The sequence below is a fragment of the Geotrypetes seraphini genome, chromosome 16 (genome assembly GCF_902459505.1).
Source record: "Geotrypetes seraphini chromosome 16, aGeoSer1.1, whole genome shotgun sequence".
Lineage (NCBI taxonomy): Eukaryota > Metazoa > Chordata > Amphibia > Gymnophiona > Dermophiidae > Geotrypetes > Geotrypetes seraphini.
Window position 1 is genome coordinate 2,295,052 of NC_047099.1, and position 14,398 is coordinate 2,309,449.

Below are 14,398 nucleotides of genomic sequence, written 5' to 3' on the forward strand. Positions count from 1 at the left end.
GAACCTGGTTTGCAAGTAATTCTGAGAATTATTTACCCTCTTTCCCTTCAGGGCATGTGAACATCACAGTGTCAGCAGCTATCACACACGAGGGACCCAACTGCGATGCACTCTCCAGCCCACCCACAACCCAGCGCTCTGACACAGTCATCCGTCAGCTGCTAGTGGAGGTGCGTTATTCATGTCACAGCTGGATGCATATGTTTAACATGATGCCACGGGACACTTTGTTTCTTCACAGGCTAGGCAATGTGTAATCCTGGCCTAGGAGAGTTCCTGACCTGACCGAGTCTTTTTTCTCCTATCTCTCCACAGCCTGAAGGAATTGGAAGGGAGGTGTCCCTGAGTTCCTATGTCTGTACCAAAGGTAAGTCAAGGTAGGGCGAGTCTACAGCTTTTTCATTATAAATCGCAAATCTAACTTTCATGTCCAAAAAGCTACAATTAAATTGAGTGTTTGGCAACAGTGAAGCAATTCCACTATCTGGTGGCCACTCAGGTAAACTTTATTGTCCGTCAAGTCCCTTCCCTTCCCTTGTTTAACAGCAGACTGAAAACCCACCTTTTTGATATAGCTTTCAATCCTTAACCCTACTCCTTTGCCCTCCAACCCAGCCAGTCGATTAACCCTTCCCCTTAACTGTATCCATGACATCCTGTTTGTCTGTCTTGGCTGTTTAGATTGTAAGCTCTTGAGAGCAGGGACTGTCTTCTCTGTGACTCTGTACAGCGCTGCGTGCGTCTGGTAGCGCTATAGAAATAATTCATAGTAGTAATAGTGTGAAGAGTTTCAGTCTTTGGGAAGCAGATTGTGATGTCATAATACCTCATTCCACCAATAAGAGCCAACCTCCTCAGTGATGTCACAATGGCTCAATTGTCCTGTAGTCCCCTCTGCCCTCCAACCCAGCCAGCAGATTAACCCTTCCCCTTAACTGTATCCATGACATCCTGTTTGTCTGTTTATATTGTAAGCTCTTTGGAGCAGGGACTATTTTATTACTCTTTGTGACTCTGGGATGAGTTTTGTATATACTATATATATATTATTGGTTGTTTTTCATTCTGGTGGGAGAAGAGTTCTGAACATTCACTAGCCCAAATAATTAACCCTCTCTTGGCAAGATGAAACATAACCCTCCAGGAAACAGCTCCAAAATTTGCAGGAATAAAGTCTTTGAATGCAGGTGGGGTGAAGGGATATCAGGAATATGAAAAGACTTCAACCCTTTGATCATAGAAACATTTATTTATTTGTTCAATTTTCTATACCGTTCTCCCCAGGAAGCGCAGAATGGTTTACATGAACTTATTCAGGTGCTCAAGCATTTTTCCCTGTCTGTCACACTCTATGTAATGTACCTGGGGCAACGGGGGGAGTAGGTGACTTAATCAAGGTCAGCGTGGCTTTGAACCCACAACCCCAGGGTGCTGAGGCTGTAGCTTTAACCACTGTGCACTAACGCTGGTATAGGAACAATAAAGCTACTTTAAATGCCTTTTAACCTTGAGTAGTGCTCAGACTCCAAGATGGATCGTAAGAACTCAATATGGGGACAAAGCCCTGTAGAGATTCCTATGGTATCTATCATTGCACCATTGTACAGTTAAAGGTGATTCAAAGCGCTATTTGAAAAGTACTCATATAATTCACTAGTCCATATAACAAAACATAATGTCCAACTGTGAAAGAACTTCAAAATTGTGACTTCAAAAATAAACTTAGCTTGAAAAATGGCAACAGCGTAGGTTCAGCTGGGTCCTGACGCGTTTCGCCGCCCTGGCTTCCTCAGAGAACCCGCTAAATTGCTGGAAAGTTCAATACAGTAAGTATCCTAAACACACAAAAACAAGACAAAGTGCAGGTGATTGTAGTGCTGAGAATGCAAGTAACTTGTTAAAATGTTTATTTTTATTTTTCCTCTAACTCTACTTTTCACTTCTCTATTACCCTCCAGGTACTTTAGTTAGATTGTGAGCCTTCGGGACAGTAAGGGAATTTTTCAAGTACCTTTCTTATTTCTAATCTTAATGTATATTTTCTGTAAACCGCTTAGAACCTAACGGATGTAGCGGTATATAAGAAATAAATTACAAATATAAATTAACGCTCACGGCGCTGCCGGCTGGATACCTGATTCAAAAAGTGATTTTTCTATTTCCTGTGACGTAAGCGCTCAGCTGAGCGCCCGGTATTTATGCTATGGAAGATGTGTCAATCACCTAGTGGAGGAACGCCCACCACTCCACTTCTTTGTTTAAACCAGCAGGAGACACCGTCTTCCAGTGGAATATCCAACTTTGTTCATGTGTCCACAGCCAAGCTTGGGCATTTCCCCCTCTCTTACAATGAGCCGCTTCTAGAACAACGAACTGTAAATCCTGTAGCTGGTGTGGTGTGGCATGCCAATGTTGTTCGTGTCTCCCCTTCTGATTTTACTCAGATGTTCAATAATACGTGTCTTAATGCTTCTGGTGGTGTGTCCAATGTAAAGCAAATTGCATGGACAACGGATCAAGTAAACAACCCCCTGCGTGTCACAATCAGTGTGCTGACATAAAAAATACTTCTTTGGTAAGCTGGGGTGTTGAATGTGGGCAGTTTCCAATGCATGCACACAGATGGTGCAATGCCCGCATTTAAAATGACCTTTAGATTGCGTCAATGTACTCTCTGGTTTGCTGACAAAATGAGAGGTAGATATGCAATCCCGAAGGTTTCTACCTCTGGAATATGCAAAAAGAGGGGGTTGTGTAAGACTTTGGTGTACCTGAAGAATACACCTTTAACTGTACAATGGTGCAATGATAGATACCATAGGAATCTCTACAGGGCTTTGTCCCCATATTGAGTTCTTACGATCCATCTTGGAGTCTGAGCACTACTCAAGGTTAAAAGTAGCTTTATTGTTCCTATACCAGCGTTAGTGCATTATTGATCTTTAGGAACTTTTGTCTTTTGAATTTATCCCAGTCGTTCATATTGGGCTTTAACCACTGTGCCATCCAGTCTTCTCATCCTTAGCATCCGATAGACATACATAGATGCCGCCTGTTAGCAGATAAGTGGACATTTATGAATAAGAGCTTGATTATGATGGTACAGACACTTTTGGTGTGATGATGGTCCGATGGCAGCCTATGTTTTGGTTCACTTCACTTGAACATTGATAGGTTGTGGGTTTGAGCACTATAAAATTAATGAATATGTTATATATAATCAATAAGAAACATAATGGCAGATAAAGGCCCAATGGCCTCAGCATCTACTCTCTCCTCCTCTCCCTAAGAGATCCCACATGCCTGTCCCGGGCTTTCTTGAACTCAGACACCACCTTTTTCAGGAAACCGTTCCACCCATCTACCATCCTTTCTGTAAAAAAGTATTTCCTTAGATTACTCATAAGAACCAATGGTCCATCAAGCCCAGTAGCCCATTCCCACGGTGGCCAATCCAGGTCCCTAGTACCTGGCCAAAATCCTCATCCTACCCTCTCATTCCAGAGCTTCCTTTCAAATGAGACTCAGCTCATGCACATTAACGTCTCTATCATATCTCCCCTCTCCTGCCTTTCCTCCAAAGTATACAGATTGAGATCTTTAAGTCTGTCCTCAGCGGAATGGCAAGACTGTCCTTGACTGGAGAAGTATAAGATTTACAGATATATCTGTGCTGTCACACTTACCTGTGGGGAGCATACATACCTGCAATTCAAAGTTTGACCATGAGGTGATGACAGTGCATCACAAAAGTATTTAGAGGACTCATGTCCTCATTTTCACTTCTCAGAAGACTATAAATGAATCTGAAAGATATCTTCTGTGGCAGAGAGAGGGCAAAGGAAATCTAAACACAAGCCTTTTAGAATCTTGCCTGTGGAGAGCCGGGGTACTAGAACCTTTTTCATTTAAAAATGAGTGTGTTTTGCTGATGTCTGTGCCAAGTCTGTTCTGGCTACAGTTCATCAACAGATTTCCTTTAAAGACCGTCCTTGACAATTCTCACCCCGAGAAACAGGCAGCTTTCCTTTTAACCTGCAACTCTAATCCCAACCTGAGAAACATGTGGATCTTCTTTAACCCTGAACAGAGAGCCCTGAATCCTATATATGGCACTCAATTCTCGGCACGCTTCTGAGTTGGCTAACAACATTTTAAACCATCAATTATTGGAGGCAAAGAAACAGTGTAACAAGGTGGTGGCTGTCGCCAGGAGGATGCTAGGCTGTATAGAGAGAGGCGTAACCATCAGAAGAAAGAAGATGTTGATGCCCCCGTACAGGTTGTTGGTGAGGCCCCACCTGGAGTATTGAGTTCACTTTTGGAGACCGTATCTGGCAAAGGACATAAGAAGACTTGAAGCGGTCCAGAGAACGGTGACGAAAAATGGTAGGAGGTTTGCACCAAAAGATGTACAAAGAGAGACTGGATACCCTGAATATGTATAGCCTAGAGGAAAGGAGGGACAGTGGAGATATGATTCAGACGTTCAAATACTTCAAAAATCTTTTCCAGAGAAAGGAAAATGGTAAGACCGGAAGACATAATTTGAGGTTGAGAGGTGGTAGACTCAAGAGTAATGTAAGGAAATTCTTCTTTATGGAGAGGGGTGGTTGATGTGTGGAATGCGCTCCCGAGAGAGGTGGTGGAGACGGAAACGGTGACAGAGTTCACAAAAGCGTGGAATGAGCACAGGAGATCTCAAATCAGAAAATAATGGTATATATTGAAGAACTAAGGCCAGTACTGGGAAGACTTGCACGGTTTGAGTCCCATTCATTTGAGGATGGGCTGGGATGGTTTAGATGGGCTGAAGTGAGCTCTGACAGAGACTCCAGTAGATGGAACCTAAGCACAGAAATATCTAAGAAAAAGAACAATTTAAATGAAATCATTAAATTATAGAGGGTGTATGTTTGGGCAGACTGGATGGGCCATTTGGGTCTTTATCTTCCGTCATTTATTATGTTACTACGCTATCAACCAGTTATTGACCTTAATTGGCCCCAGTTAGGATCTGGCCATTTGGCTGTGTGCTATTCCACATCCCTGGGTGCCTGAATCCTGTAATGCGCAGCCCACTTCTGTTACAGCCTCTCTCAGTGACCGCTCCTCTCTCCTCCCTCTTCCAGATGCTCCTGTCTCGATACCTATCGATATTCGCCTCCCCGACAATATGGTGCCCGACTCGGCTCGTGCCTACATGACTACATTCGGTGAGTTAGGGGAACTTTCCCACTTTCCTTTATCTTCTCTGCTTCCTGTTCTTTGTTTCCCCCCCTCTATTCTTCATTTGATTCAGTTGCTTTTTTTGTTGTGCCTTTCTCCATTGCTCTGCTTCACTCTCACACCTTAGTATTCCTTCCCTGTGTCTTCACTCTGATGCGTAATCCACACTTCCCACAGGCTCGCGGGCCAGTATTTGGGGAAGATTTTGCTGGGAATAGAAGTGACCTGTCTCGGCTTCTCCTGCAGGTGATATTTTGGGCAACATCGTCAAAAACATCATCGAGTTAGTTAAGTTGCCTACTGGATGTGGAGAACAGACCCTGAGCACTTTTCTGCCAAACGCAATTGCCATAAACTACCTGAAAGCCACTGGGCAGCTGACCGAAGAGATCTTGGCGGAAGGTATCAGAAACATGCAGGCTGGTAAGTGCTGGGAAAATCGCCCCAATTTCCCCCTTCCCCTATGTCCGGTCTCCTCCCTGTAACTTGCTTTCCATTGTGGCTTTTTTCAAACAGTTTGTAGATGTTACACAGATGTTTATGGCACATGGACCTCTGCGCTGTCCACATGGTAATTCCATAAATATCCTCGACAGCACATGCAGTGGTAGGGGACGCCCAGGGCGAAGGTGCACTTCCGCACCCCCTCCTTCCCAAATCCCCTGTACCACCAAGAACTCTATGCAAATACATCGCTAGAAGCTCAGTAGTGTTTAAATGAGTTCTTCCAGAATCTCCACCCCATCCCATTGTTTCTAGTCGCTAATTACTGGCAGCTCTGGAGCTGCCGGTAACTGTTGTGTGCATACAACACAGGCACAACAGCATTAAGAGAAAATCATAGCCCTGCTTGGGGGGAGGGGGGGGCAGCAAAACCGGGATCACCACACCAGACACCAAGTCCCTCCCCTTCTGATCTCCCCGACCACTTTCACCATCCCATAACAGAATCCTGATGGTCTAGTGGGTTGGGGTCAGGTCAGACCCCCACAGCTTGAGGACCCTCCACCAATGACAACGACCCCTGTAACTTTTGTCAAAAATCAGGCAGAAGGGATGCCCACTCCCTCCTACCTGAAGGGCTGCCTCTTCAAAATGGCTGCTCTTCTTTCTCCCGGTGCATCCTGGGGAGGAAATGTAGGTGCCTGGGCCAAGCAGAACCTTAGGCAGGGGAGGGGAAGCTTGGTGTCTTGGGTGTCAGGGCCTTGGTGGGGGGTGTTGGGGGATCCCAGTTTTGGGCTCATGTGACTTCTTTCTTTTTTAAAATGGACACAGCTGTCTGAGCACAGCAGCCGCACCCATTATAAAAAAAAAAAAGCAGCCCCTGTTTGCCGGTTGAGCTGATCAGGAAAGGGGAATCCCCAATCAGCTGAGCCGGCAGGATTTTCTCGAAGCTGCGGCAGCTTTGGGGAGTCCTGCCAGCTCAGATGATGGAGGATTCCCTTGCAGGCAGGAGGAACAGGTGCTAGGCACAGGTCCTCCCCTCTTTTACCCTCAATTCTCTGCACTAATAGCATGCATATAATTTGCATGCTATTGTGCTGAGCATCACTGGTAAAAGAAAATTCGTTCCCATCACAGTATTTTTTACCATGGTGTGGGAGGGGGGGGGGAGGCAGGGGCTTGGAGAGGAAGAGAGATGCTGGGGCCCTCCCTTACTATGCCACTGAGCACTTTTTAACCATTTCCCATAATAAATACAGCTCTCTGATTCTTCTCTTTGTCATCTGTCCGCAGCAGGGACTCTGCCTTCTCTGAACTTGTACAATGCTGTGTACATTTAGTAGAGCTATAGAAATGGTCGAGTTAAAAAAATGGCACCTGGGCCCCCTTCCTGTGTCTGTGTACCCAGCAGCTTTGCTTTGTAAGAAAACTACCTTCTCACCCCGTACGCTTCAGAGTTGAAGGCTGGTAAGAAGTCTGCTGCTGGGCAAAGGGATGAGAATATCAAATGGACCCAGGTCTCATCTTGCATTTCAGGAATCCAGAAAATGATGCAATTCCGAACCAGTGACGGCGCCTACAACCTCTTCCCTGAGAGAAGAGGAGCAATAAAGGGAAACGTATGGTGAGAACTGCAACAACCTTACAGACAGATGTGCAGCCACTGGCAACTTAAAGAACCACATCTGCTATTTATTCACATTTTACTTCTGTGAGCAGAAATCTCTGTTCCTAGCCCCCTTCTGAGGACTTTCCAAGGGTTAAGATCAGTTTAGGTGTAAAGAAGGTGAAGAAATCATGGAAACTGACACTCTGTTTCCCAGATGTCAGATAACCCTAATCTATCTGTTCAGTACATCAAGCAATGTCATAATTTTAAGTGATTGAAAGCCACTTAATATGGAAAATTAGGAACAAAAGACAAACCAGTCCACCCCAGCTTCCCTCCCTGCCTTAGAGGAGCCACCGAAACCCGTCTACCTCCCTCCTCAGCCCCAGGGAGCTGTGGGAGGTTGTTTCTCTCTCTCCCCGCAGATCTCATCTTCTTGCCTCTTGGGCCTGAAGGAAGTGCATATATCGGCCTCACTCAGAATCCAGACTGGAGGAGTCTAGCTTTCACTCTAAGGCGCCCCACAAAGGCCCTGATTCGATGATCGCTGCTACCCACCCGATTCACTAAATGGCCCACTGCGTATTTTACAATCCCATCTGATCCACCCATGAAAATGAGTAAAAACAACATGCAAAATAGCCAAGCGATTGATTCACTAACATTTGCTTGTCTATTTTGCATTGGGTTTTACGATTCTAAAACCCGACTGCTGTAGACCTGTCGGTAACTGTATTACCAACAGGTCTGTCTGTTTTTTGTTTTTTTTATGGCACTGATATTTGGCATGTATTACACATGTAAAATATCTGCCCAATTAAAAAAAAAAAAAAAAAAGGGTCCCCCCAACAAAGTGCCCCTCCCCCCTCAAACAAACAAAAAAAAATGGCAGGAGGGCTGCCCACTCCCTCCTGCCAGTGGAGTGCCCCCCTCCCTCGGCCTCCCATCCCCCCTCTGCTCGCCTCCTCTTCGTTACCTTTCATTGGGAGCAGGAGGAGTCCCTTCTGCTCCTTCCCCAGCCACCGCTGTCTGCAATGCAGGCCTTAGGCCCCGCCCCGTGCATCATTTGATGCACGGGGAGGGGCCTAAAGCCCTGATTGGCTCAGATGCCTCAAGAGCTTCCCTTTGGGCGGGGTCTTAGGCATCTGAGCCAATCGGGGACTCCCTTAGGCTCCCTCTGTATCCCGGATACAAGGGGGAGGAGCCAGCTAGAGGTTTAAAGGTATATACTTCACAGGTCTGTAGTAGCTTTGTCTGAAAATTGAAGTTTCGCAGGCAGCAAAAGCCCTAAACAAGCTCCAGGAAAAGTGATCTGCCTATAACTATTTTCCTTTAAACTCTCATGCTTGGTCTGCTCCACTCTCTGAATGCCACTTGAAGACAAAACATATTTATATATCTGAAAAATTATTCTCCATAATCAGTAGGAGGGAGCCTTCTTAAGAATTTTAACACCCCAAAATAATTCAGTCCGATCTTTTAGTTTTTCTTCCAACCGCCATACGGCACTGCACTACAGCAATGTCCATAGTCTGCGGTCTGTAACCACATTTGGGTGTCTCATGTTGCAGGCTGACAGCGCTCACTTACATGGCTTTCACACAATGCCAAAAATACACCTTTATCGATGAGCAAATGCAGAAACAGACAGAAATGGCCATTTCCAACAGACAGGAGAGCAACGGATGCTTCAGGAACAACGGTGACCTTTTCAACAGCTACCTGGAGGTGAGCTCCACGAGATCAGGTCCCTTCCCTTCAGCATGAGAACATGGTGTATGTGTGTGTGTGTATATGTGGGGTAACCTGAACAGAGCAGCGCTCACAATCCAGTTACGGCCTCCCCCTGTGCCACCATCTTTCCCGTCTCTCACCCTCCTCTCCCCTTGTGCCACCAACTTTCCTTCCTAATCTTACCTCTTCCCTCCCCCTGTGCCACCATCTTTCCTTCCTAAGGTTCCTTTCACCCCTTCACTCTCCCTGTGCCACTAACTTTCCTTTCTCCCCTCCCCTGTACTTCAGGTTTGCTTCTTTGGGTCCAGGTGTCAGCAGTGACTCTCACATGCTGCCTGATGGTCACCCGGAAGTCTCTCCTCTGCCACGGAGAGACTTCCAGGTCAGCAACAGGTAGATTGTGGGAACTGCTGCCGATACTGTTACACGGTATGATTAGGCTGCTCCTGGCCTGCCCGCCAGGGTTTCCCTCTGCCACATCATCATTGAAGTCATCAGTGATGCAGCAGAGGGAAGGCCCCAGCGAGCAGGCCAGGAGCAGCCTGTTTACCACTGCATTTCGGAGGCCCAAAAACTGAGATCTCATGGAGGGGTTGGGGGGATCAATCGACAGGTTGCGGGCTGCCACACAGCTGCCTTTCTTTGCTGCCTCCGCTGCCCCCTACACATTGAAACCCAGGTAAATAGGAAAGCTGCCCGGACACCCCGATAGACTGCCAAAAGGAAGACATGACCAGGGAAATCCGAACGTCTGGTAATTCTAAGATTGGGTGCTAAAATGCTGTTTTCTAAGCATGACTTTTCTACAAAAGATTTTGCACAAAATCGCCATCATAGAACCGTAGCCTAAATCGCTATTTTAGGGCTTATCCGTGGAAATGGCTGTTGTAAATGCTCCCACCTCAGAACTGACAGAATTCCAAGGGTCGCCTAACTTAATTGGCAAAATTCCCTTCATAGATTCAATAATTTTTTTAAAAAAATGAATTGGACGATAAGCGCCAACCGATTCTATATAAGGTACATTCCTATCGCATGGCATTTTGTGGCGTCTAACGCCTAAATGGGCATTTCTATGGGTGAAGCGGGACTTAAGTGATGCTAAGCGCAATTCTCCAAAAACTTAGGCCTTTAAAACCCTGGCCTACATTTCCGGCGCCTATAGATTTTACATAGGCGCAGTTCTGTAAACGGCACCTAAGCATGACTGAGAAGCGGCTGAGGCCATTTTTCTAGGCGTCATATACAGAATCTGGTCCTTAGCACCTAAGTGCTTGGCACGCCCGCGACCCACGTGCCACTCTCAGATCCATGCCCCCTTGAGTTGGCGCAGCTTTGAGATTAGATGCCAAAGTTATGGAATAGGGTTGTAAATCAGTTCTGCGAGTAACTCCACGTCAGTGCCAATCTGCGCCTTTTAAGAACAATTATCAGTAAGTATCACAAGTGCCAACTTTGCACCAATTAAGTTATGTGCATAACTGGCCAGCAACTGGGCACCTAATTTTTAGTATAATAAAGACTTGCAGAGGATGGGGGTAGGGTGGAGGCTGTAATGGTGTCTTTAATAAGCAGCTTCGGGACGAGAGAAGGAAGATGTCACCAGATCTTAGAAACATGACGGCAGATAAAGGCCAAATGGCCCATCCATCCATATTGCTTTTGGTTTATGCATTTGCACTTTGGGATAGTTTCTTTCCAAGTATCTACTACCTTAGGACTATCAGGGACCTCTGAAGAAGACTATCTTGCTGAAACACGGACCGTGCCTAGTCCCATGCTTTCGGTGGATTAGGTCCTCAAGGTTTTTATGTGGACTGCTTAAATTGACTTTTTGGAACTTTAAAATTTTCAATAAAGCCCATTTCCGGAACATCGTCACTCTACAGTGTTTCTTGGATTTTTTTCTCTGTGGATATCTCAGGGCCAATTTTTGGTTTTGGTTTTGGTGCAGTCTGCCCATCTGCAGTAACCATGATCTCTTCCTCTCTCTGAGAGATTCCACGCTCTCTAAAATTCAGACACAGTCTCTGTCTCCACCACCTCTACCGGGCGACTGTCCCACACATCTACCTCCCTTTCTGTAAAAAAGTATTTCCTTAGATTACTCCGGAGCCTATCACCTCTTTTGCTCTCTTTCAGGGAGGCGTGAACAGCGATTTGTCTCTCACTGCTTATGTCTGCATCGCTCTAATGGAATCCAACCTGACCTCGACGGTAAGGATCCATGGGCTTACTGTGAAGGGAGGGGAACAGAAGGGAAATCCTAACTAGATGAGAGCTCCGTTTTGGAGTGAGATTGTAGCAGGTTCAGTCCACCCCAAATCTTGGCATCAATATTCGTCCAGGCATTCAACCTCCCCTCACCTGAATCGCACTGCTTTACAGCAAGGCTGCCATAACAGTTTAGAAAGGGGGCTCCCGAATGCCTTAATAGGGAACAAGGTTTTAAGTCAAGGTGGAGAGAACGAGAGGGCACTTTCTAAAGTTAAAAGGGGATAGATTCCGTACAAAGGTAAAGAAGTTCTTCTTCACCCAGAGGGTAGTAGAAAACTGGAACGCTCTTCCGGAGTCTGTCATAGGGGAAAACACCCTCCAGGGATTTACGACAAAGTTAGATAAGTTCCTGTTGAACCAGAACGTACGCAGGTAGGACTAGACTCAGTTAGGGCCCTGGTCTTTGAACTAAGGGCCACCGTGGGAGCAGACTGCTGAGCACGATGGACCACTGGTCTGACCCAGCTGTGGCAAGTCTTATGTTTTTAACCATTCTGTCATTTCAGCACCCTGTGGTCAGAGGGGCCTTGAGTTGCCTAAATGAAAACGTGGACAGCGTCCACGACATTTACACCCAGATACTGATATACTACGTCTACATGCTGGCAGGAGATGAAGATAGGAGTACGATGCTATTGAACAAGTTGAATGCCAAAGCAATCATTGAGAGTAAGTGAGAGTTCACACGGAAAGAGGCCAATTCTCAACGTGGCACTTGCTATTTAAGTCAATCGGGCCAGGGTGACCTTTGAGAATCGCAGCTGTAGGCCAGGGTTTTAAAGGCCTACCTCCAGTGGCGTAGTGAGGGTGACTAGCTCCCCTCCCCGCCACGTTCACACGCCCCCTCCTTAACTGTACCTTTTAAACTTTGGCGTTAGCAGCCACCGACTTACTGCCCGCGTCGGCTTTGGCGCTCTCTTCGATGTTGCGGGACCTGGAAGCGATATCAGAGAGAGCGCCGAAGCCAGGTACGGGGGAAGGGAAGGGGTGTGTGTGTGGCAGGGGGAGGAGTGGAAAGGGGGGCCAGAGGAACGAGAGTACTGGAGCCCCCAGCAAGATGGCGCCTAGCAGTAGCTAGTGATGCCTAAGTCCAGCACCGCTCCTAAAACACACCCCCTTATGCACCACTAGGGGCCAGGGATTTAGGAGCTGGTCCCAGAAGGCACCCAGCATTGGCACATCCAATGATCACGCCACTTAAAGCCGATTCAAATAATTATGTTAGGCACCAGTAAGCCCGATCTAGATGCCATCTTGTCCCTCCCCTGCTGTAATTCCTTCCCAGCACCCAGGCTCATTTTGTCCCCTGTAAGAGGCAGTAGGGGCTTCGGACTCACTGTGTCCCTCCCTCCCCTGGTAGCACAGAGACGGAAGGGGTTTGGGGGTATCTTTCCAGGTGTAACAGATACAAAAACCATTTTCAGAAAGGATTTTTTCAATCAATGCCTAATTAAGTTGTGCTTTAGGAGTGCTGGGCTCAGTGGACCACTGACCTGACCCAATCTGGTTCCTCTTATGTTAACCTCTGGGGATGCTGGCTAAAGGTATCACGTTCTGACCTCTAGTGACCCTGACCCTGTGGCCCATTCACCCCTTGGACATGGGAGAGATGAGAGCTCTAAAATATCCAGTTACCAGTTCTGATCCCTTTTACTCCAAGGAAAGCATTTCCCTTCAGCTCACACGCTCTGCTCTCCTCCCTCCAGAAAACTTGATGCACTGGGAGCGGCCAGACAAGCCCGAGAATGAAGTGTATCCTCTGTTCTACCGCCGTGCGGCTTCTGCTGAGGTAGAGATGACAGCTTATGCTTTAAAGGCTATGCTCCTTCGTAAACCCATGGATGATGAGACTCTACAGAACATCACCCGGGGCATCAGGTGGATGGTGCAAAATATGAACAGCAACGGAGGCTTCTCCAGCACACAGGTCAGTGTCTCGACCCCTGAGCAGGACCCCCTGAAGGACCTTAACAAGCTCAGCACTCTGACAGGGTAGTCTAATCCACGTCAGCTGCAGAACAGAGGCAGAAAGTTCTCGGTGGAACCCAGGTATTAGAAGGACGAAGCAGTTCAAGTTTCGAGTTTTATTTTAGTTTTACTAAGCGAGATACAACATTAATTAAAAAAAAAAAAAAAAAGCATGTATTTAAACATATCGTTTAAAATTTAAAATAACAGGTTAAACCAACAGACTTACAGATTAATAAATACACAAGGTAAATAGGGGCAGACCTACAATTCGATATTTTAAAGTACAGAAGAGAGCCATAAATGGAAAGAACATTAGGGAGGGAAAAGTGGAAACCTGAAGAAAAAAAACCTAATGTAAAATCTGAACATAATTTAAAGATTAAAAGCATCTTTAAAAAGGAAACTCTTTAAGTTACTTTTAAAACGACTCAAATTATTTTCCTCTCTCACATGCTGAGGTAAAGTGTTCCAAAGTTGCGGAGCCATTACTGAGAATATATCATGCCGTCGAGTTCCAATAATTTTCAAGGAGGGGACTACCATGAGCTTTTGGTTAGTGGACTGGAGGGAGTGCGACGGGCTATAAGGGCTGAGCAATTGATTAAGATAAAGTGGGCTGACAGTATCCAAGGAATGGTGTTCCAGAGACACACATGTTGATGAAGTCCTCTGACTTCAGAGGACGTCACCAGCAAGTGTGGTTGCATTCCCCTGCTGTTGATGGAAAACACCTGTGCAAGACATTCTTCCATGCGAGGGCAAGGACTGTGCAGGAGGGCTGAGTGTCCCTCTACCACAAGTAGGAACCGAGTGTCCTCTGATACCCTGTGTAGGAGAGCTGGACGTCCCTGTAGTAATGTACAGATTGCCACGAATTCTTCCAGATCGATCTGGTGTCTTCTCTCTTCTCAGGACACGCTGGTGGGAGTCGACACTCTCTGCCGCTTTGCCTCACTCACGCACGTAACGAACGGGAGCAATCAGGTGACGGTCCACTCAGGAAGTAACACAGAATTTGAGATACAGACCACAAACAGTAACCGGCTGGTGATGCAGAAGAGGGACCTGAAGAACATTCCTGGGAATTACACAGCTGAGGTCAGCGGCAACGGCTGCGTCCTCATGCAGGTGAGA

The 14,398-nt window shown here is 46.5% G+C and overlaps 1 protein-coding gene across 1 annotated transcript in view; it reads left to right on the plus strand.

The window, feature by feature from the left end:
- Nucleotides 1-14,398, plus strand: part of LOC117350799 (alpha-2-macroglobulin-like) — a 45,626-nt gene that overhangs the window by 22,103 nt on the left and 9,125 nt on the right. The window contains exons 21-30 of the mRNA XM_033925422.1: nt 52-170; nt 316-367; nt 5,133-5,216; nt 5,476-5,652; nt 7,210-7,297; nt 8,854-9,010; nt 11,159-11,233; nt 11,800-11,962; nt 13,000-13,220; nt 14,177-14,392. Coding sequence (XP_033781313.1) covers nt 52-170; nt 316-367; nt 5,133-5,216; nt 5,476-5,652; nt 7,210-7,297; nt 8,854-9,010; nt 11,159-11,233; nt 11,800-11,962; nt 13,000-13,220; nt 14,177-14,392 — 1,352 coding nt within the window. The remainder of the gene's footprint in view (nt 1-51; nt 171-315; nt 368-5,132; nt 5,217-5,475; nt 5,653-7,209; nt 7,298-8,853; nt 9,011-11,158; nt 11,234-11,799; nt 11,963-12,999; nt 13,221-14,176; nt 14,393-14,398) is intronic.